The sequence below is a fragment of the Amphiura filiformis genome, chromosome 1 (assembly GCF_039555335.1).
Source record: "Amphiura filiformis chromosome 1, Afil_fr2py, whole genome shotgun sequence".
Lineage (NCBI taxonomy): Eukaryota > Metazoa > Echinodermata > Ophiuroidea > Amphilepidida > Amphiuridae > Amphiura > Amphiura filiformis.
Window position 1 is genome coordinate 83,361,779 of NC_092628.1, and position 25,622 is coordinate 83,387,400.

At 36.5% G+C, this 25,622-nt stretch overlaps 1 protein-coding gene across 2 annotated transcripts in view; it reads right to left on the reverse strand.

The window, feature by feature from the left end:
* Nucleotides 1-280: 280 nt before the first annotated feature.
* Nucleotides 281-25,622, reverse strand: part of LOC140155126 (transmembrane protein 161B-like) — a 28,284-nt gene continuing 2,942 nt past the window's right edge. For both annotated transcript variants that reach the window (XM_072177849.1, XM_072177841.1), the window contains exons 2-11: nt 24,168-24,245; nt 19,397-19,497; nt 13,865-13,954; nt 12,107-12,370; nt 11,128-11,279; nt 10,026-10,230; nt 9,541-9,666; nt 7,411-7,585; nt 1,960-2,056; nt 281-1,333 (exon numbers count right to left, since the gene is read on the reverse strand). In XM_072177849.1, the coding sequence (XP_072033950.1) occupies nt 1,053-1,333; nt 1,960-2,056; nt 7,411-7,585; nt 9,541-9,666; nt 10,026-10,230; nt 11,128-11,279; nt 12,107-12,370; nt 13,865-13,954; nt 19,397-19,497; nt 24,168-24,170 (1,494 nt within the window). In that variant the 5' untranslated portion in view covers nt 24,171-24,245 and the 3' untranslated portion in view covers nt 281-1,052. The remainder of the gene's footprint in view (nt 1,334-1,959; nt 2,057-7,410; nt 7,586-9,540; nt 9,667-10,025; nt 10,231-11,127; nt 11,280-12,106; nt 12,371-13,864; nt 13,955-19,396; nt 19,498-24,167; nt 24,246-25,622) is intronic.

Here is a 25,622-nt window from a genome sequence, read left to right on the forward strand (position 1 = left end):
TAAAAGCATCGATTTTGGGAAGAGAAATTAATAGTTTCAATGCGAACAGCACACAGATTACAATCTGCGATTTCTGCGTAATTATAGCGCGTGAAAACATTAACGCGTCGTAATATCATTTTACGCTGGGAAAAACGCGCAGTTTGATCGTGGCGCACGTGACCGGTCCATAGTTCATTTCCATGGACCGGTCCATAGTTCATTTTGCGGGCATAGTTAATTCAATGACTGCACTTTCAACCAATCTGATTACAGGAATCTATATATGAGGTATATAACATGTATTATTGCTTCATGGAGAGAGCCAGTTTGTTGGACAAAACTGAATCATTCTCACTATAGTCCATATATCTACCTGCAGTCAGCGGCACTAGCTTTGAAGTTCAACATGTGCTGCATTGGCTTAGCATTGCTTTCTTGTGTGTACTTACGTGCTACTTTGATCGTGCACATAAAAGTATGTACATGCACCAAGTAATGCAAGGTTAACATAGAACATGTTGCACTTCAAAGATAAGTGCCGCTGACTGGAGGTAAATATATGAACTATAACGACTGATTGTAGTCTAAATTCAACTTCAATGTGTTAATACTTCTCTTCTAGAACATTGAATAGGTTTCTCTTAAGTGGCCTGTTGGACAGACCAACAGATAGACACAGCCCTCTTTAATCTACTTATTTTTAATACACTTGTAAAAACCCAAATATTTCAGACCTGATTAATAGACTTACTGTTATATGCATACCCATGCATACTATACATGTAACCTTGGAATTTACCAAAGGTAAATCAAAAACAAAAATCTTCAAAACACACTGTCAACTATCCTCTTGTTGCTTGATTGCGTAAAAAAACCCTTTCTCTTTCAAAAGGGAACTACCTAGATTCTCAGCACACATAAATTGTAGTCAGCATCTACATCAATTTCTTGTTAAAAAGTCCTGAAGACTCACATTTCAGGGAACTCGCACTCACACACAATGCAGTCTATAATCAGAAAACGTCTCATAATTGTCAGTGTGCACCAACGTGCACCACCTGCAGCTGACGTTATGTACCTCGGGTGTAATTATAATAGGCTACGCCAAACACACTAGTGGCGAACCATGCGGTGCAAGTCCACCATGTGAGGAATGTGAACACTCCTCTAAAAAGTACTGGAGAGAACACATTGCGTAAGTTTGTTAGTGTGAGTTTGAATTGTTCAGCTGCTTCGCTGTCAGGTGCGCTGGTTGGCGGTGTTGCAGGAGACACGTCTGGTTCGACTGCTGCTGACGCTGATGAAGTTGAGTTGCCGTACAGAAAATTAAAAGCTCCAAAGTCATAACCACCTGTGTAAATACAAATGAACATAAAGAGTTTATATAATAGAGTATATACCATTCATGTGAGCCATAGAAGACCATCAGAGCAAACCTGGGGTTATCTACAAGGAAATAAGGCACCGAATGATGCCTCTAAAACAGCCCTTAGAATAATTTGTTGGGGATTAAGACTTGTGTGCGTATTGGACAATTTTTTCACCCCTTTTCCAACTTTGTATCTTGAAATGGCTGAGTGCGACTTATGGCGGGTTTCGTCGGAGCGGGTCACATATTGTTTGACATTGTTTGATCTATTGTGGTTTAGTTGATCTCAGGTATTGAACCCTGGCCTCATGTAATTGGATTTTGTGGCTAGCACCACCCCATTGGTTCAATTGAACTTTTCACAAAAGCTTAGAGAACTAAGTCAAGGCTCGTAAACTAATTGTTCACAAGGAATGGCAATAATAACTACTGGATGAATAATCTAATCTGTTTTGAGGCTATTGCATGAAAATGCCAGAGCTTATTTTGGACCTCCGTTTTTGTCATCAGGAGTGATTACACCTCACTCAAAACAAACCCTTCCCTTCATGTAATAACCTCAAAACAGTCATGTGCATTTATTGTCTAAATAAAAAACTTGTACTGACCTGTAGATTTGAGTAGACATGTAAAGCTGAGTAATACTAGCATAGGAGCCACATATTGCAAGGCTACTACACAAAGGTAATAAAACACTCGTACCACCTGAAAATAGAATCAACATAATGATTTGTAAATAGAGGTTGCCTTTTTTTCCATACATCATAATGATTACTGCATACTGATAAGTAACAAATATTTGTCAACAAATCTTCCTATACACAGTGTTAAATCTTCCTATACCTTTGCACTCCATGGAGTCTACCAATGTTAATCGGTGATGAATCCACACTTTTACAGTAGCGTATATACGAACACAAGTTAACAGAGTCAAGCATACGATACGTGTTACACTTGAAACTAGTGTATGTATACACGCTTACATGTTCTTTGATTCAAGTGCCTAACATTGCCGTTTTATTGCGGATATCAATGGAGAAATCATTATCTTAACTTCTAATGACTAACATGACACTCCTCATTAAATAATCATGTGAATAAGACATCTTTAACTTGTTTTTGTTATTGAAAAGGATTCAATTATATTTCACCATTGTTTACCACCATATAACAACCACACAGACAACGTGGAGTCATGTACATTGTTAAATGGTGATGAACACCGGTGAAACATAATTGAATCCCTAAATAAAATGTCTGCGTTTTTTTGTATTAATCTGTCTAGAATTAACTGATTCTTTTTACAGTACAATGCCGTTTTTGCCTTGCTCCCTATTGCATAAGGCACTTTAAACTTGCCCAACACAACAGCAAACCTGTTATTCACACCAATTCTCGTCATTATGTTATGTTGCCTCAGTTATGTAACATTGTATTGACTATGTGGCTTACGAGTTAGCTATCGTAAGATCTTTGAGCAATCGCTATTCCATCGTGTATTTGATACACATTGATGTGCTCAATTGTAATATTACTTAACTTTGTATAGCCTTGTTATACAAAGTTATACTTGTGTTATTACTTAATTAAGTAAGTTTATATTTTTTTCTACCTGATATATTTGTCTTGTATGTTTACATGTCCGATCCTACTTCTTTTAACTCTGAACTAGTCTCTGATCTTATTTTCCATCCCTTTTCCTTTAATAGCTCACTACACCCGTCTGATGGTTTGTCTGATGATGCTGATGTCACAAATGCTAATGAAGCTCGCTGTACCTACTATGATTCAAGTACTATCTCGAGTCACCAGCCTAGCATAAATGACTGTAATTTATCTCTCTTCCATTTAAATTCCAGTAGCCTTGCTAAACACTCAAATGATGTCATTGACTATCTTTCTGTTTTAAACAACCATTTTGACATCTATGGGTTCTCAGAAACCTGGTTTACTTCGGATGACAATTCTTTGCTTTGTGATTTTGGTGATTTCTCCGTTGAAAATTGTGTTAGAGAAAAATCGTCATGCGCGGCGGAGTGTCATTATTTGTAAAGTCAAGCATCAATTATTCTATCAGACCTGATCTAGCCATCACCGCCGACGATTGTGACTCTCTATTCATTGAAACAACCCATAACTCCCAAAAGATCATCATTGGTGTTGTTTACAAGCCAGAGTATGTCATATTTGCTGATTTTATATCCTCTCTAACAAATCGCTCGCTCTTGTTTCTAGAGAAAAAGACTTGTTTTATTATGGGTGACTTCAATATTGATCTTCTTGTCCACGAGCACAATTCCAAGGTTTCTGAATTTCTTAATTTATTTTACTCACATGATTACATCCCTACCATCACTCGACCCACCCGCATTAAGACCAACAAAAGCGGTCACACCTCTGCAACACTAATCGACAACATATTTACTAACGACATCACTAGTATCATCAACTCTGGTATTGTTGTCACGGATTTATCCGATCACTTCCCTGTATTCATCACTAAACAAACTGATAACAACAAGCCAATCAAAACTACATTAACTCACCAACAGCGTCAATTCCACACGAACAACATCAATGGTTTAAAAAACACGCTTTCTCTAGTTGATTGGCAGGTTGTTGAAAGTTCTACTAACCCAGATGATGCGTATAATATCTTCATTCATAAATTCAATGACCTTCTTAATATTCATTGTCCGCTAAAAAATAAAATAATTTCTAAGCATAATACCCTAAAAACCTTGGGTAACTAAAGCACTTATTAAATCTATTAAAACCAAGGATAAACTTTACAAAACTTACACTTCAAAACCGAACTCGGAAAATAAAAATAAATACACTAATTATAGGAACTATTTAAACCAACTTCTTAGAATTAGTAAAAGAAATTATATTACAACTAAAATTGAAAATAATAAAAATGATACTAAAAAGATGTGGCAAGCGCTCAATAACTTATTAGGCCGTAATAAAAATCTAAACTTCCTGAAGTTTTCGTAGATAAAGATGGCACTAAATTAACCGATAATAAACAAATTGCTGATCAATTTAATTCATTCTTTGCTAACATAGGTATATCACTAGCTAATAAGATTCCCGATCCACCTCCTGAGTTTAAGCATGCGTTCTCTTCAAACAATATCCCTCATAGTCTATTCCTATCTCCTACATGTTCCGATGAGATCATTAAATTAACTTCTAAACTTAAAAACAGTCACAGTAGTGGTGATGACTGCGTCAGTAATAATCTTCTAAAACAAATCATTCCTTCCATCAGCACCATACTTGCACATATCTTTAATTTATCACTCTCCACTGGCATCATACCATCAACACTTAAAAAAGCCAACGTTACCCCTATCTTCAAGTCTGGTGATAAACATGACTTTACCAACTATAGGCCCATCTCCATTCTTCCAACTATTTCCAAACTTCTGGAAAGAATTGTATACATCAGGATCCAAGATTTTATCACCCACAACAACATACTAACCAAACATCAGTTTGGTTTTAGACCAGGAAGGTCCACCAACATGGCAGTAAATGATCTCTACTGCAGGATTACTGACAATCTTGATCAGAAACTGCACACAATTGGAATCTTTTTGGATCTCAGCAAGGCATTCGATACCATAAACCACACTATCCTTCTTGATAAACTTTATCATTATGGTATCCGGGGCCTTGCTAATGATTGGATCCAAAACTATCTCTCTGGAAGAACCCAAAAAGTCATGGTTAATGGTGTTTGCTCTCATTCTTCTGATGTTACCTGCGGTGTTCCCCAGGGATCAATTTTGGGCCCTCTTCTTTTCCTCCTCTACATTAATGACATTCCCTGCACCACATCTATTCCACATTTTATATTGTTTGCTGATGACACCAACATCCTTTTTGCACACCATGACCCAAAATTACTTGAATTAACTATAAATAAGGAACTAAAGATAATATCTAACTGGTTCAAACTAAATAAATTGTCACTAAATATAAAGAAAACTAATTATATTGTATTTAAAAATAAACATAATAATAAACCTGATATTTCATATGATATAAAAATAGATAGCACACCAATTGAAAAAGTAAATACAACTAAATTCCTAGGCCTGCTTATAGATCACAACTTATCATGGAACTCCCACACACAACACATTTCAAAAATAGTTTCCAAATACAACGGTATCATTCGCAAGGTCCGCAATTCATCCCCTCATCTTCACTTTTCACCCTCTATAACTCTCTTGTTCTTCCATACCTGTCTTACGGTGCTCTTGTGTGGGCTGACCCCAACAACACCAACTTACATTCGCTATTTCTTCTTCAAAAGAGAGTTATTAGAACTTGCACCTACTCCCTATGGCTTGCTCATACTGACCCTCTATTTTCCTCCCTTCGCACTCTAAAACTCTATGATATATACAAACTTCAACTTGGCTCTTTTATGTATCAATTTCATAATGGTCTTCTCCTCCAGATCTTCTACATGACAATTTCTTTAACGTAGATGTATCTGCTCATTCTTATAACACGAGACATGCCAATGAGTCATTCATCATCCATACTAACACTATTTTAGCTGGCAATACTTCTAAAACCAAAGGACCCCTTCTCTGGAACACTATTCCACTCAACATCAGACACTCTGTGTCCCATGTTGCTTTCAAAAGCAGGTTGAAAAAATCTATGGTCCTTAAGTATGAATCGGCGTAGCCGCTGCCTATACTCGAAGCCTTCGGTACTTGTATGGATTGCTAATTTTGCCTTATTCTGGTTCCTTTGTGTGCTTTAATTGTCATCCATTGTCTGCCCTCTTACAATAGTACTCACCGAGCTTCTTCACATTAGGCCCTATTACTGTTTCGTCCGGAATCACCAGAAGCCTTCGACACTTGTTCCATCTTGCTCTTGATTTAAGTAGTAGCTATGACCCTCACTATTCTCCTCTATCTCTTTCATTCCTCTCCCTCTTTCCTATTTTCTTCTCTTTCTCTCTCGCTCTCTTCTTCTTCTTCTTCTTCTTATCGGATAATGTGTGTTTTTTTCTGTCAACGAGGTCTCTGCACCCCACGCCCAGCGTTTAGCAGAGTCCTCGTCAATCATCTTTTCCCCTCCCATTTTCATTTTGCTCAACAACCTAATTCTAAAATAAAATCTCTGTCATCATGTATAGCCCCTCTCACTGTAAAGTATGCTGAGATTGACTCATTAACATTGTTATCCATTGTATCAATGGTCATTTATGTATTTTGTAAAATCTAATGTATCATACTTATGATTCTTATCATGCATTACTATGCATTATATTATGCATCCATTGTATCAACATGATCAACAAACATTTAAAATGTACTCTGCCATCACTATAACTAAGAGAATTAGAAATATTATTATTATACTATTTTATCATTATGTTATTACATTATTATATTATAATATTACTATATTATCATTACATTATTATGTTCTATTATGTTATATTATTAAAAACATTAAAAATTTTATATTTATTATCATGTATTGCTATGTTATAGTTGATAGTATGTATTGTATTATTCACTGAGCATGTTTGTAGAGAGCCAGCTTATCCGTTGTAAAGCGCTTATCATCGTAGAAGTACTTCAAAATCAATTGCCATTGCAGTGTGGTATTTCCGTGATAAACTACTATAAGCACGCTTCGTAATATCACTATGCATTTAAAGTGTATTTTGGTCAATCATACATAGTAATGCTATTCTAACTTAATTATATTGATTTAATTGTTACTGCCTAAATGTATTGATATTTATTTATACCAATGACTCTTGTTTACATTTAATTTTATTACTTTGTTGAGCTATTAGTATCACTTGTATATTGATGTTGATGATTGATGAAAATAAAATATGAATGAAAAAAAACCTGTTGGAAGAGTATATGAAGAGTGGTTAGAATATTATTGGCTCTCATTAAAGGTGTCAATTCAATGTCAAGTGGGACCATAATTTTATTGGATATTGATTGAGGAAAGATTTATTAAATTGATATTAAATGAAAAAGCAAACTGTTATCACTTACACTTTTCTGCAGTTCTAAACTGTTAATACGACCAGCCTCTTTCTTGAGTTCATCCACTTTTTCTTTGGCCATGTTTAAGTAGGACTGAAGGTACCTTGTCATAAGAAGCACTCGGATAAAGCACATGACTGGTATAATGGCTATTCTAAACAGATCAAATGTGGTGTCACTAACTCTGCATATGAAAGACAAAATGACAAAAAACAAAGTCATGGCGCATTCTTTTCAAAACAAGGCGGTTCTCGAACCATGAGTCTAGCCTGCTTTCGCGATTAGTTTTGGTAGAAGTAAATGAACCTGCAACAACCCACGGTGACCCCGAAATGACCTTCCAAAATTTGGCTCTAAATGCTGACTGTACACACAAAGTTTCATGCCCATACAATAGTTTTAAGTAATTTGACCTCAGATGACCCCAAAATGACCTTCAAAAAATGTGGCTATAAATTGACTGTACCCACAAGTTTGATGCCCATACGACTGTTTTTAGTCATTTGACCTCAGATGACCCCTGGGTGACCTGAAAATCTAATCAGGTCGAGAACTTCTGGTCGCGCTACTCCCCACCAAGTTAGGTCACTGTACCCCATACGGATCTCCAGATAATTTGTTCAGAGGGTATTTTGCTTGTCACCTTCTGCCTTACCCCCTTCCTACCCCCGTACTGCCCATCCTGCCCTCCCACACTTTCCCCCATTACTGAGCAGCTCAACACACTTGCCCCTATCACTGTTTAAAATTGCCGCTCGATACGTCAAATCATGACGAAATACATAGCCTGAGAGCAACTTAATCCAAATTTCAAGAAAACATTTGACCTTAAATGACCTATGGTGACCTTGAAATGACCTTGAAATTATGTGACACAACTTCATAATGTAAAGACCTTCATACTTCACCTATGGTCCAAGTTTCCTTGCGATAGGATTTGAACTGTTCATCTGAGAGCATTTAATCAAAACTTGAACCAAAACATTAACCAAATTTGTCACATACACACACACACATAGTCTCCTGCCTTCCTTATCAGGCGAGACAAAAATTATTACAGGAAAATTCTTTCATCAACATCTAAAATTTACATTATATTAATGTTGAATTCAGATTCGTAAGAATTTGTAGAGATATTTGGCAATAGACATATATATATATTATAGTAATTACTTTTGAGAGTTCTTTTCACAGGTTGCTTAACTCATATAAAAATCACTTTAATATATTCAGATTCCCTACTCTTAAAACAATCATTTCAAAGTCATCTTCACAACTACCCATTTTATAATTCTATTTACGTTTTGTATATCCTTTTTAGAGAGATCCTTATTTTGAACAACAACTATTTAAAAACATACCACTATAGAAAACCTTGAGCACCCTCTGTTTCAGGGTTAGGGTTTAGGACAAGGTTAAAGCTGAATTTATACTTGATCGCCGAGCGATTGCGATGAAATGATTTTGGCTTGTAGGTGGGTGATCACATCTGTTCATATTGTGTTTTGCACCTCATATCGAAGCCTGTACCAAAATAATCTGATTCCTAAGTTTTGAGTTAAACTGCACTAGTGATTTTGATATCAGAGTTAATCACAAAGAGATGTTTAACAATGGCCCATTGAACATTGAAGGTGATAACCACCATAGAGGATGAGGCTATCACAATTTTTGTTCATAACATGTAAACGAACTATCAATATATGAGCTTTCTGATGCCCAAATCTCTATTTTGATAAGATAAAGTGAGGCTGTCATTTTGGTCACACCCCTATAATTCACAGTCTACACTTGAGGGAGCACGGTGGCCGAGCGGAACGGGCTAGGACTCATAATCTGAAGGTTGCGGGTTCGAGCCCGGCGACGCCATCGTGTTGTGCCCTTGAGTAAGGCACTTTATCTCGATTACTCCTCTCCACCCAGGTGTGAAATGGGGAGCTGTTATGAATATTGTCCATTGAGCGCCGCCCAAAGGTATGAGCATGCCTTGGGCATTGTATGGCAGCTGACATATTCTAATGACGGCGGAATAAATGTAAAGCGCTTTGGTACATGTTCACATGTGAAAGGCGCTGTATAAATACCAACATTTATTTACACACCAGAATAGAGCTTATTATATCAAATATATACACTTACATGGGTTCTGCTCTGCCGGTTAATTTCTTGGCCCATTTTGGGCTGAGTAAGACATCTCTTGCCACTGGTTTTACCCATAACAGGGAGACAAACAGAGGGAACAGGAAGCTAAAATGCAATAACAATCTACAAGAATAAAAAGCAAACAAAGACACAAGTTTGAATGCAAGGAAATAATCAAGTACATTTTGCTATATTTAACTTTAACAGAGCTACACCCAGTTTGAGATGGTTAATTGCCGATCTAAGGGTGATCGGCTAAACACTACCAAAGGCAAGAAGCTGCTCTAAATTTGGCTTTTACATCTGAGAGAAAATGAGAAATGAAACCCACTTTCTTCCAAGGTGGAATATTTGAGGCATCTAATATTCCAAAGTGGAATATTTAAGGCACCTAATTATATAGATAATAACCAGAGAGTATACACTGTACAAATGTAGTTGTAAGTAAAGGTAATGTACAATAATCAAAGGTAAATACTTACTGATAAAATGGTCTATCTGCTGAATATTTCAAGGAGTCCACATGCATTCTACCATATCTCAAGCCAGGGAAAGCCAGAAATGCACCCAAGAAAGAGGCCACCAATGCCAGCAAGAACTTGAAGGCAATCTTAGAAATGGGGCTCTTGGAAGAAAAGCCCTGCTGCTCTAAGAACACTAGTGCATCATGGGTAAAATTTCCATGAGCTGGTTGGGGATATACATGAGACAAAACAGAAAAGGTTTTAGGCTAGAAACTTCATAATTCTATTAAACTGCATCTTATAAGAAGTAATAACTTTGAAAGGGTGTAATTAAAACTTGATCATTTCCAAGTGCATTCGGAAATTACATAATTTTTAATAATGTTTACAGGGACAATGGTAAAACTTTTTCACGATGTGAAATATGGACTGTTCCATTCAGTGAGGCTTTGTCGAGTTGATTGGAACACTTAAAAGATCGACTGTTTGGAGCACATGAAAATGGTTAACTGCTTGTTCAAACCAGTCACTTGTACATCATGAGCATTATAAAAGAGGTTTCTAAAATGCTGATCAGACTATCACATAGCGGGAGCAGATTTTTATAAATGATTGCACTACAGTTTTGAAATGTCCAATTGGCCTTTTCAGTAAATCCCATAATTCCTTGCAGTTAGACACCAGATGTCATAATTTGACGTCACACCGCCGTTTAGTGAACATCGCTACTGTGTACTGCAAATCTCGGGTCTAACGCAAGGTATTATGGGATTTACCGGAAACATCAATGCCCCTTCATGTACACAATACAACACTCACCATCCAGTGTACAAGCGAGTGATTAGAAAAAACACCAAACCTTTTTGTGCTCCCAGCAGTCAATATTTCACTGTCTCCAAATATTTTTTTCCATTCAATGTTGAATGTTGTTTTATACAACTGTTTATTTTATAGCAACAATCAAACCTGGCAAGTCCATTTGAAACACAATATTCTTTCAGTAACAATGATTATGACAATAAGCCAATTATTTGAAACCTACTGAAAAAAGGACACCTCTATATTTGTGGTATTAATTTGTGAAGACTTCCTACCCATTTCATCCTCTTAAATAACTTACCATCATTGAGTCCAAATTCTAAGATACGTTCATCTACAATAAGTACTGCCATAGCTACTACCAGAAAGAAGAAACCAAATAAGATGCAGAGTGAGCGCTCCCCATCCTCCTCACTTGTAAAGTACAAGGCCGTGAGAGAAAAAAGCACTTGACTGGATCACTTGGGTTAAGGAGAATATCTTGTATCAAGGTCCAAATAGCCCTTGGTTCAAAACAGGGTCTTAGCTAGAAATTGTGGGTTGCCCGTCATTTGAATAAAATTGCCTGTCCTAATTTGACCTTTAAAACATTTACCAGAAGTCTATAGCCCATTGGGGGGTTCAAAGAGTTCAAATATGTGCTAATATGGTCTTGTTCTACAAATTGGGTCTACTAAAAAGGTCAATTAGCTTCTCAAAACATACAATTTATAATATGGCATCTGTCAAAGGCATTAATTTTGCCCGCCCAGGAGCAAACTGGCCGTCTAAAAGGACGGCCAGACGGTGGCTAGCTAAGACCCTGGTTCAAAATGACATATCTCATGTACAGGTACATTGTACAAAGACATACATTTAAGCACATAAACAAATCAATAATATTTCAACAGTTAGTTGCCATCATAACATACATTGGATGAGAAATTTGCCAAAATTGTCCTATATAAAACATTTTAAAAATGTTTTCATGACCTTCACATAACCCAACATTTAAATTTCATTAAAATGATTTGACCAAAACCAAAACATTTATAAAATTTGGCAAACATTAAATTATGTTTGATGATGGGTAGTATTTGGACAAGCAGCAATAACCTGAGCCAATACTCTCTGTAGAGGAACATACATGTAACAAGGGAATTAACAAATTTCATAGCTGTTGAAATCTTGTGAAATTTGATGAATTTCTGGTATTAAAGCCTCCATTTCTTTTTACAAATAAACATACATTATTATACATGCAAAAAAAAAAAAAAGAAGATGATATTGTCAAAGGATACAGTGTAAATCCTGATAACATAGCCACCCATATCAAACTCAAGTTAAGTTCCCCATCCTGATACAGCCAAGCTTCAGTCAGTAAATACACCACAAAGGCTATTACAGAGAAGTCCACCAGCCACCTATACTCTGTGTAGAAGCGTAATACCACCACATTGAATGGTTCAATGACGCGTAGACGTAGGTCTAACTCTATATTCTTTGGTACAGTGAAGGAGTTGTCTATGGAACCATCAGCTGCTCTTCTTACCTCCTGACCATGTCTGGATGTAAATATGAGAAAATGAATAGTTAAAATAGACCTTGCCGAGATAACATACATGTACATGACCACTGACATCCGAGGCAAATTTTTGGACACAGCTATGTCAAAATTATGCACCATAAAAGTAAGTTGACATCAGTATTATATGCTGGTACCCTGCAATCTTGGGCTTCGCTTTGGTATACATAAAAGTCCTGCCAAGACTGCAAGCATATTTATTTTGCTGCTTTAAACAATATTTTTAAAATGAACATTGTACAGTGAACCGCAACACACATCTACCCAAATGTTTGGCTATTTAAACTATGGCCATTGTCTTCTTAACTTAAATACAGGCATGTGATTAGGGAATTCCCAGAATGGAGGAAACTTGCGAAGCCGGGGGTCCAGAGGGCTTCTACACTGTAAAAACCCTATTGATACCCTCTCAGGAGAGCAATTTTACAGGAAAAAAAAGACACATAAACATGGAAATGAAGACAAAATGTTTAATTTGAATGAAAAAATACCACTTTTTTTAGTACAATGTGAGTGAAAATCAAATACTTAACCTCACTTATTACTTATTACGTAGTTGTCTCACGAGTCGTTTACTTGTGCCGAGTACTTTTCTCGATGTTTTGTAGATTTGGTAATAATTCTTCCCTTATATAAGATATCATGTCCCCACACACATGCACAGTGAGCAATAAGCTTTACCGGCGACAGCAATTTTTTTGATACCATTTTCCTCCACCGTACAGCTCAATTCGCGACCATCTTTAACATGTATTACTTTCACTTCGTGATCCAGCCAGCTCCAGCGGAACTTGTTTTTCAGATCTTTATCAACTACGCCGACGTTCGCGTCATTTTTCAGAAGCGTTTTCATCTTGATTTTGGTTCGATACTGATAAACAAATCCTGTCGATCACGCAATATCAGTTGTCAAAATTAAAGATGGCCGACATATAGAATGCAAGCTTATCAGTGATTGGTTTATATCGGCAAGTGACGTCAAAATGGACCAATCATAGAAATCGTTAGTAAAATTACAATAGCGTTTTTCGGTTTTGCCATACGAGCTTTAAAACCATCCTTAGGCGACTTTAAAAATAGTAATTCATGAATAATCGGCAGTTTTTCCATTCATGTTCGCAGGAAAAACACATTGGGAGAATTTTTGCGTGTTTTTTTCAGCAGGTATTTGCCTTACGGCCGAAACAAGAAGTTCGTTAAAAAAGAGAGAGATGCTCTTTGCCAATGTTCAGGAGCTTAGAGGGGCCCTACCCCCAAAAAAAAAAAATGTCTCAACGGTTTACATTGATCTCAGGGGGTCGGATTTTGGTCTCAAATCCGCAGATTTCCGTGAATCCGCAGAAAAATCACATGCCTGTAAATATGACTACAAATACATATATTGGTATTTTGTGCAATTTAATATCACAAATCATACTTAAATCACAACTAGAAGAGTCAGTGATTTCATATTCAACACTATTAGAAAACCTACCTATTTTTTCTATGCCTTCCTTTGCTCTGGTTGATTCCAGCCAGTTTCTTCAACTCCTCATCTTTAGGATACATATAACGCACTAAATTTCTATGGATACAAAGCAAGAAATACAAGAATGGGACATGTTACAACTTACAAACCAAACTGTTTTCATATTATTTTGTTTTCCTCTTTCTCGTTAGTGCTCATTGAGGAAATTGCATGTTTGTGTTCATGCTGTCTCTTCTCAATTCTTTCTTCTTACAAGCCGACGTCAAACGTCGGCTTGTGCTGTCTCTTCTCAATTCTTTCTTCTTCTTTCTTCTTCTTTCTTCTGGCAACCGCAAATAAACTGCATCTAGCTCCGCAAGAGATTGACAGATTCCAACCAAACTTGACCCAAATGACCACTGGGCTAGACCAAACCATCCATTTGACTTTGACCTGGCTTTGACCTTGACCTTATGGCCAAAAATGTTGATTTCACAAAAATGCTACTCCTTCCACAAATTACATGCAATGATCATGTGACTCATGCATATGAATCAACGTTAACCAGTGCTCAAAACTTGTAAACAGATTTGAGGTCATAGGTCATTAAGGGGTCATTTCCGGTAAAAAGTCTGAAAAATGTGTAAAAAATATTCAAAAAATCACTGTCTTTACAAATTACATAGCAGAGAATCGCCATTAGCACACATGCATTGCTACTAGCTAGGGTCTTTAGGATACCTACAGTGTTGGGGTCAAAGGTCATTAAGGGGTTACTTCCGGTCAAAAACCAAAATTATCAAAAATGTTCAAAATTTTTTTGTCTCAAAATGTAAACAGACCAGAATAATATAACCATCATACATGAATCAGTGTTCCCTGATGTATGCATGGTATTTTTATTTTGGGGGTCAAAGGTCATTAAGGGGTCACTTCCTGTTTTTAGCTGAATAACTTTAAGAATTTTTATCTCAAGAACTGAACATGTTAGAATTTTTTAATAAAATTGGAACAATGCATTTTGTCTGTGTACATAAGGTTTTTTTTCATTGAGGTCAAAGGTCATTAAGGGGGTCAAAAGGTCAATCAAAAATTTAAAAAATCAAAATCCATGTATAAGTTCCGATTAAGCTGAAATTGACCAGGAATATTTCTTATGACATCCTAAGCACAATGCAAGAGCAGTTGACCCCATCCGTAACCCAGGGGTCAAGTTATAGGGGTCAAATTGCGGCTTGTATTCAGCGTCTGTTGACTCTAGTTACAAGCCGACGTCAAACGTCGGCTTGTGCTGTCTCTTCTCAATTCTTTCTTTCTTCTTTCTTTCTTCTGGCAACTCGTGACATTTTGCGTGACTTGCCACGTTTCGCCCTAGCTCTCTTATGCTTCGACAGATTTCAACCATACTTGAGTCAAATGACCACTGGACTAGGCCAAACCTTACATTTGACTTTGACCTGACTGTGACCTTTGACCTTGACCTTATGGCCAAAAATGTTGATTTCACAAAAAATGCTACTGGTCGCATGTCACAAATAGGTCACCCAAAAATGGAGGAGCCGTAACATGAAAATGCTTTCTTCCCACTTCAAGTTTGATTTATTCTAAAAGTATGATATCTATTTTAGAAAGTTTGGTGTCATTTTGTAGATAATTATGTTCTTTGTCAAATACAAAAAAACCCAAGTCAATTGGACAACTACTTTGAGATTTATACTTCAGTATGTAAGATGTGTCAATGGAGGAGCCGGGGCGGGTGAGCTGGGGCGGGTGAGCTCCATAGGGTTGTACACAAAATTGTGAAAATATGGCAAACTTTAAACCTTTGTATCTTAAAAACTACAACTAGCATGGACCACAAATTGCACATATATCATCCTGGATTGTAGATCTACCTCATAGTAGATCAACTGTAACAAAAGATGTAACTAATTAATTGCCTAATTAATTGCTAATTAAGACAGTTTTCCCTATATGTTACTGTACAAAGTGTGCACATAATGCTCCGACATTTCTAAATGGCCTATCTCTTGCTTGAGTCACCCTGCTTATTTAAAAGTACACATATTTTTTAGGAAATTTGATGAGGAATTCAATTTTGCTATTAGTTTTAGTGCCAGACATGGAGGAAAAAAGTTTTGATTGATAATGTCATACAAATTGTAAAATTATTTTACAATTTTTGACCACCCTGTATGTTTAACGCAAGGGATACTAAACTCTTTCTTCCTAATTTGTTTGAAGGGCCCATGTAATGTCTTTCTGAATCCATATTTATTTTGAGCTACATAGCTTTCATAAAAAGAAAATATGGGGTTTACCATGACAAGAAAGATGCTAATTTTGTTGATGTTCCACCCTGTATATTTCTTACCCACCTTGTATTATGATGTTATACTTTGTTGATTTGGCATCCTTGTAATATAAGCTTTTCAGAAATATATACTTTTAATGGTCTAAAATGTATTCATTAAAAGTTGTGTTGAAGTGAATCAAAATTGGTGATATTTTTATCATTTAACATTATGTTACACAAAAGATGACCAATTCATGACATGCGACCTACTCCTTCCACAAATTACATGCAATGATCATGTGACTCATGCATATGAATCAACATGTGGCAGTGCTTAAAACTTCCTAAAAAGAATTGAGGTCAAAGGTCATTAAGGGGTCATTTCCGGTCAAAATCTGAAAAATTTGTAAAAAATATTCAAAAAATCACTGTCTTTACAAATTACATAGCAGAGAGTCGCCATTAGCACACATGCATTGCTACTAGCCAGGGTCTTTAGGATGCCTACAGTTTTGGGGTCAAAGGTCATTAAGGGTTTACTTGATCAAAAACCAAAATTATCAAAAATTTTCAAAAAAATTTTATCTCAAAATGTAAACAGACAAGAATAATATAACCAACATACATAAATTAGTGTTCCCTGATGTATGCATGGTATTTTTATTTTGGGGTCAAAGGTCATTAAGGGTCACTTCCTGTTTTTAGCTGAATAACTTCAAGAATTTTTATCTCAAGAACTGAACATGTTAGAATTTTTTATTTAAAATTGGAACAATGCATTTTGTCGGTGTACATAAGGGTTTTTTTCATTGAGGTCAAAGGTCATTAAGGGGGTCAAAAGGTCAATCAAAAATTTTCAAAAATCAAAATCCATGTATAAGTTCCGATTAAGCTGAAATTCACCAGGAATATTTCTTATGACATCCTAAGCACAATGCAAGAGCAGTTGACCCCATCCGTAACCCAGGGGTCAAGTTATAGGGTCAAATTATGGCTTGTATTCAGCGTCTGTTGACTCTAGTTACAAGCCGACGACGGATGTCGGCTTGTTCTGTCTCTTCTCAATTCTTTCTTCTTCTTTCTTCTTCTTCTTTCTTCTGGCAACCAATCAACTGCATCTAGCTTCGCAAAGGATTGACAGATTTCAACCAAAGTTGACCCAAATGACCACTGGGCTAGGCCAAACCTTCCATTTGACTTTGACCTCGCTGTGACCTTTGACCTAGCTATAATGGTCAAAAATGTGATTTCACAAAAATGCTACTCCTTCCACAAATTTCATGCAATGATCATGTGACTCATGCATATGAATCAACATGTGGCAGTGCTTAAAACTTCCTAAAAAGAATTGAGGTCAAAGGTCATTAAGGGGTCATTTCCGGTCTGAAAGCTAAAAATATTCAAAAAATCACTGTCTTTACAAAATATATAGCAGAGAGTCGCCATTAGCACACATGCATTGCTACTAGCCAGGGTCTTTAGGATGCCTACAGGTTTGGGGTCAAAGGTCATTAAGGGGTTACTTCCGGTCAAAAACCAAAAAGTTCAAAAAATTTTTATCTCAAAATTTAAACAGACCAGAGTAATATAACCATCATACATGAATCAGTGTTACCTGATGTATGCATATTATTTTTATTTTGGGGGTCAAAGGTCATTAAGGGGTCACTTCCTGTTTTTAACTAAATAACTTCAAGAATTTTTATCTCGACAACTGAACATAGTAGAATTTTTTAATTAAAACTGGAACAATGCATTTTGTCGGTGTACATAAGGTTTTTTTTTCCATTGAGGTCAAAGGTCATTAAGGGGGTCAAAAGGTCAATCACAAATTTTCAAAAAATCAAAATCCATGTATAAGTTCCGATTAAGCTGAAATTCACCAGGAATATTTCTTATGACATCCTAAGCACAATGCAAGAGCAGTTGACCCCATCCGTGACCCAGGGGTCAAGTTATAGGGGTCAAATCGCGGCTTGTATTCAGCGTCTGTTGACTCTAGTTCTTTCTTTCTTCTGGCAACCGCAATCAACTGCATGTAGCTCCGCAAGGGATTGACAGATTTCAACCAAAGTTGACCCAAATGACCATTGGGCTAGGCCAAACCTTCCATTTGACTTTGATCTCGCTGTGACCTTTGACCTAGCTATAATGGTCAAAAATGTGATTTCACAAAAAATGCTACTCCTTCCACAAATTACATGCAATGATCATCTGACTCATGCATATGAATCAACATGTGGCAGTGCATAAAACTTCCTAAAAAGAATTGAGGTCAAAGGTCATTAAGGGGTCATTTCCGGTCAAAATCTGAAAAATTTGTAAAAAATATTCAAAAAATCACTGTCTTTACAAATTACATAGCGGAGAGTCGCCATTAGCACACATGCATTGCTACTAGCCAGGGTCTTTAGGATGCCTACAGTTTTGGGGTCAAAGGTCATTAAGGGGTTACTTCGGTCAAAAACCAAAATTATCAAAAATGTTCAAAAATTTTTATCTCAAAATGTAAACAGACCAGAATAATATAACCAACATACATAAATTAGTGTTCCCTGATGTATGCATGGTATTTTTATTTTGGGGGTCAAAGGTCATTAAGGGGTCACTTCCTGTTTTTAGCTGAATAACTTCAAGAATTTTTATCTCAAGAACTGAACATGTTAGAATTTTTTATTTAAAACTGGAACAATGCATTTTGTCGGTGTACATAAGGTTTTTTTTTCATTGAGGTCAAAGGTCATTAAGGGGGTCAAAAGGTCAATCAAAAATTTTCAAAAAATCAAAATCCATGTATAAGTTCGATTAAGCTGAAATTCACCAGGAATATTTCTTATGACATCCTAAGCACAATGCAAGAGCAGTTGACCCCATCCGTAACCCAGGGGTCAAGTTATAGGGGTCAAATTGCGGCTTGTATTCAGCGTCTGTTGACTCTAGTCTATCCTGGATCAGCTGATCCAATCCTGATCTGTACTGTACCAAAAATGACACATCTAGACTCCTTCATTTTGCTTATCTCATACAAAATTAACAATTACAACAACAGCATCATTTTCTGATCACAACCAGCATCTTTCTGACTGCTTGTATTTGTGGATAGCTAGAGCCTTATTCATTGGAAATTATGTCTATGTCGCGGCCGACATACATGTACCTTTTGTAACATGTCACATTTAATTAAACATACACCAACTCTGTGTAAGAACAGATTGATAAGTGTTTTTTTTTCAGTTATCAGCCTAAAATAAAAGAATACATACCCTCTTGCAATAAGCCATTCAGCTAGGGAATGGTATGGAGCTACTTTCTGTAAGACACTAGCTGCTATAAAGCTAAGAATAAGCTGAGCCCCAAACAATGCCTACAAAAGAAATGATTTACATACACTGTTAACATTTTCATAAACAAACAAGTCAGTAATTTTTATTTCCCCAATATAAATCAAGTAAATATTATTACACCTCACTGTGACTCTGGGGATGAGGCTGGAAAATATTAAGTATAGGATAATGGCCAAGGATTAGAGCGTGAGTGGGTAAGAATGGCTGAGCAGCGGAGCGCGGCCATTCTTACCCACTCACGCTCTAACCGCGCCATTAACCGACAATACACACCTATGACGTCGCTATATTGTTTTACCGCTCCATTATTTTCACGAATGGAGTGTTATTGAAATAGGTTGCTCTTTACAAATTGATCAATTACTCATTGATGCGGACAATACACTAATATAATGATCGTACTAAATTTTAGGTGCGAGTGCAAAAATAGTCCGACTCAGCTTTATGTAAAATTTCTATAGAAATACCCATCATATCACGATCCAGGTGTTTAGTTCAAATCATCCGTAACCACCTTCTTGAATTATAAAGATTTAAAATGTTTGTTACACAAATTGAATAAACGTAGATTCGTAAAATCATTAAAGTGATTAGACCATCAATAGTTCTTTATGCCCACTTCTAATGTATTAACTATTGAAGTAGTTGCGTTTGCATAATAAGGAAAATTGGCAAAAAGGTCATATAGCATGTATAGGCTCATATGAAATGGTCATTACAGTTGTCAACCTCAAGAAAACTACACCTATCGCTATACCTGAGCAATGATACTCTTCTCTGTGAATCGAGTTTACGATTTTGGAACAACCATGCAATTATGGACACTATTGTTTATCTTGGATAATTTTGTGATGGAATCATTCCGAGGATATATATCGTTGATTCGCAGCAGAAGGACCAAAATCAGAGTACGAAAAGGTACGAAAATTTTAAATGTACTACAACACATTTTACCTAGGCCTATTATTGTCCTTGAACTTTGTCGGCAAAAACAAAACAAACTTACGCCGCCTTGACGCTAAATAAAAGCCACCTCAACTTCCAGTCCCCCTTCCGAAATCAAATGGAGCGTCCCTAACATTGTAATATTTAATTACCGTAAAATGGGGGTAACTTCGGTAAGCGGGGTAACTTTGGTCGTTCAAATATATTTTTTAAATGGTCATATTTCCGTACAGCAATATTGTTTTTAGTCATATTTGGTCTCAATTTGTTAAGAAATATATTTGGAAGAAGTCGCTCATGTCCAATTTCTTTGAAAGTTACGAAAATATTGGCATTTTTGACCAAAAATTAGCATTTTTTTACATTTTTGCGGACAAAATAAAAATCGATATTTGTGAGCAAGGATGCGTGCTTGCTTAATTTTGCATGGGGACAAATGTCACAAAAAACAAAATCTTGCCCATATACAGCGAACATCAATTTTTTTCATTTTCTTTTCTTCATGGAATGTAATACTCTGACCAAAGTTGCCCCAAATGCGGGGTAACTTTGGTCAGGCTATTTTCAACCCCTAGGGCACCCTTTCAAAATTATTCAAAAATCTTTTTCAACTTCAAGGTGTAGAAGGAACCCTAACGTCATAAAAAGAGATAATTAGAAATATATTTGGTTTTGTTTGGAAGCAGTGGTTTAAAAACTCTGAAAAGTGCCCAAAGTTACCCGTTTTACGGTATCGGATAGGCCTACTGATCGATGTAAGTAAATATTCAACGTACTTAGCCAACAATTTAACCTGCCCGTTTTGATCTTGACTTACTTTTCACAGATTGCATTGTAAGGGCTCGGATAGCGACGTTTTTACGTATTTTGTTTGTGGCACCTAAGAGCAAATCAGACACATCCTTCTGATATCAAATAATTTAGATTTTTATTAAATTCGCGATACAATACACATTTTAAGGCAAATTATTAAAAATTGATATTTTTGAAATTTAACAGTCCTCAAAGTAAATTGTATAAATCTAACGATATGCAGTAAATAGTAGGAAGTTGGCTTGAACAGCCGTCAATCATATGAAAATTGTGACCTTCATTATTAAAGATATAGATTTTTCCTCAAAACACTAAAAATGTAGGTCTTTTTGGAAACAAATGTTTAAGTTCTATATGAAAGGTCAAATTTTCAATTGAGTCGGCTTTTCATCCCAGCTACATAGGCCTATAGTTTAATTACATATCATTAGATTTATAAAGTTTACTTGAGGACTGTTAAATTTGGAAAAATTTAAAAAATATGAAATTTTAATAATTTGTATTATATCGCGAATTTCACAAAATCAAAATTATTATTATTATTAGATATAGGGACAATCCTCGTATTCAGCATGCAATTCGATATGTCTGATGTGCTCTCAGGTCCCATGACAATACTGTGCAAATGTTGCTATTCGCTTCCTCAATTTATTGTATTAATGAAAATCATTTTCTTCTTGTTTTTCGTATCATTGTTTTGCATGAATGAAGTGATGATAACAATACCGCACTTTTCACAAATACTTGCTTTTCAAAAGTGCAATTGATATTAACACTACATTCGTAAATGCCAATACTTTTTCCTGAAAAGTATTTGCTTTTCAGAGAAAAGAGAAAGGCATTCTGAATGGCGTGTTATTAGATCATCGCTCCATTAAGTGGAAAATAATGGAGCGGATAAAACAATAGCGCGACGTCATAGGTGTGTATTAAAATTATATAACACATACAAATATTTCTGTTACTTGTTGGATACTACATCACCTGACATGAAATATATACTATTTCCCCAATATTTCATGGCTGGGAGAAAAGTTTCCATAAACTAGATGGACCGCGGTTCTCGGATGTCATGTTTTTCGACGCTGGCGTCGACCGTGATGCCTCCACCAAAGGGAGTGATGTGGAATTCACAAGTTGATACAAAGCTTCAAGCCTAAAAGAGGAGACTGAATTTGACCTTAGATGACACCTGGACGACCCCAAAACAACCTTTCAATGACCGCCAAACCGCCCAAAAATCTGGCTCTAAATGTTGACCAAGTTTCATGCCCATATGATAGTTTTTACTAATTTGACCTCAGATGACCCCTGGTGACCCCAAAATGACCTTCCAAAAAATTGGTTCTAAATGTTGACTGTACCCACCAAGTTTCATGCCCATACAACAGTTTTTACTAATTTGACCCCTGGATGACCTCAGATGACCCCGAAATGACCTTCCAAAAATTTGGCTCCGAATATTGACTGCACCCACCAAATTTCATGCCCATACGACAGTTTTTACTAATTTGACCCCTGATGACCCCTGGGTGACCCTGGATGACCCTGGATGACCCCAAAATGACCTTCAAAAAAATAGGCTCTGAATGTTGACTGTACCCTCCAAGTTTCATGCCCATACGACAGGTTTTACTAATTTGACCTCAGATGACCCCTGGGTGACCCCAGATGACCCCAAAATGAACTTCCAAAAATTTGGCTCTAAATGTTGATTGTACCTACCAAGTTTCATGGCCATATGACTATTTTTGCTGATTTGACCTCAGATGACCCCTACATGACCTCAGGAGACCTTGACCCACTAACCAATATAAACTTGTTCTGTCTGGGGTCAAGATGCACCCACCCACCAAGTTTGAGGAACGTCGACCCCCACTCTCCGAGAAAAGAGGTAAATAATGAAAATGGGCCCTCTGACCTCAAATGACCTTTTACCTCAGTATATGACCTTGAACCTCACCCAAAAAAAAGTAGCCAGAGTTTTTGACCATGACCCACCTATCCTGAAAATCTGAAGTCAATCCGCCCATCCATGCCGAGATATCGCATCCGGACGGAAGCACGGAAGGACGGAAAGACGGAAGGACGGAAGCACGGACATTGCAAAAACAGTATGCCTCGCGGTGGAGGCATAAAAAGTACTATTGACAAGCGATAAAGTCATAGCCGGTCAAATCTTACAATGGCATTGTCACACACCACACGGTGATTCAAACCGGCAAATCTTCAATTCAGTAACTTAGTTGTGAAAAGAGATCACAATTCCATTTTAGCTAGTCAAGGAAATTTAAGCCTTCACAGATTCCATGAGGAAACACTTGTGAATCTTTTTCGTAGAGCTCTAACAACATTTAGGTACGGGCCTTAGGCCATGACATAGTCTAGTCTAGGCTATAAGCTTACTAAAGTAGGCCTAGAAGCTTATAATGACTGGATTCAGAAATATGTTTATGTGCTAATAAATAATAAAACAAATATCAACTGCTCTTTATTAGTGAAATTATGGTGCTAAATATCTACTCCCCTTTACAGGGGACCTACTAAATAGTAGGCCCACAGACCCCAGTCACCTTGGGTGGTTGTGATAAGTAAATTAGTCATTATAATTAGTAGATTGATCAATGAATTGGCATGATTAGTTCATAAATATTTACGATGTGTAATAAACACTCTTTTGCTCTGGTGGGAAAATAAGTGGCCTCAGGGCTGAATTCAACTGAATTCTTATACCCTGGGACTGGGAGTTGATAAAATTCAAGTCTATACTACAAATGATCTTGAAAATCTTTTGTAATGAATGGTAAAATCAATCTAGAATCATACAATTCATTTTAACATTATTTCCAAATAATTTTAACAGATGAAAATTAAGATTCTTAGGACTTGTAAACAGAACCTGTCTGCTCAGCCAAAAAAGTTTTGAACTTACCATTTCTGTTTTGAATGGAAAACTTGCAACAAATACACTCTGAATTTGATGCACAATATTAGTTATGGTGTAGTCAGCCTGAAAGCAATAAAATGAGAAAAGAATCAATTGTCAAGTTATCATATTACTGTTCTATTGTACCGCTCATGATCACCCAAGTTGTTGGATCTTTGACAAGATGTAACTTTGCTACGGAAAGCGCTGTGACAAAATGGTTCTCAGTTTTGGCTTTCTTTACACAAGGGCTTTAATTTGATTATAAAGTGGTGTGGTTTGAAAGAAAAATTTAAATGTGCCTTTGTTTTATGCACTTGTCACTTGTAGGACGCACTATACGACCCCGGGGAAACGTGTGTCAAGTTGTTGACGCAGGGTACAGTCATGGAAGCCACTGGTCAGTCACAACATAAAGACATCTAGGTGCGTCAATGTCAGTCACTTTACCTGGGTGCGTCAAATGTCTGTCATCAGGGGTTTCACTGGCTTTTAAAAGCAACGTTTCAGAACTCAAAAGTACGATAAAGCCGTCCTGATAATAAATAAATAATTATGCTTATCAATCACTAGTCGAAACAAAGTACATCTTCTTAAAAAATCCCCATCCCCTCCAAAGATGCATAAAGAGTACTAGCGGCATACTGCAGACCATGGGTTTAATATTGAAAATTTTGCTATTTTATATGTCACTAATGTCAGCAAAAATCATGTCATGTTTCAAACGGCAATATCTGGCGATCCATACCACCGATCATTGTGGGATAAAAATAAAATGGCACCCTTTATAGTTCATATATCGAAAAATGACCCTTCGGCATGTATCCAAAATGGCCAATTTCATTCATATAAGCATGCTCTTTTCCGAACCTCGTCACAATTCCTCCGATCTTGAAGCAAGAAATGATGACATCATTTCATTTGGTGGCGAGCTGTGACTAGCTGACTGGAATGCGCTGGTTTAAAGAGGGTTTCCATGATCTTTTCTGACTTTCTGTTGGTATGAGCTCCTTTTATTCTTAAATTTGTACACATAATAGAAAAAGCTCCTTTGAGTAGTAGCGTACTTTGAAGAGTAAATGAGCTGCAGAATTTCAATTTTTTTACTGTCAATGCAGGTGAAATTTCATTCATATCCCAACGTATATAAATCCGAAATTTATTTTTATTATTATTTAACGTGCGTCACTAAGACAGTCATTTTCAAGAAATGGTATGTCAATTATTAATTTATTGGTGCATCAGTTTCACACAATGGTAAGTCAAATTTGGTGAGGCAATGTGCATCTTGGCATGTAGATGTATGACGTTCATCAGATAAATGGTGCACAATCCCGGGGGTCGTATAGGGCGTCGTACAAGTGAGTACTTTGTCCTTCAATAGAATGAAACCCACAATAGCAAGATGAGAAGTATAAATCTCAAAGTTGTTGTCCAATTGACTTGGGAGTTTTTGTTTTT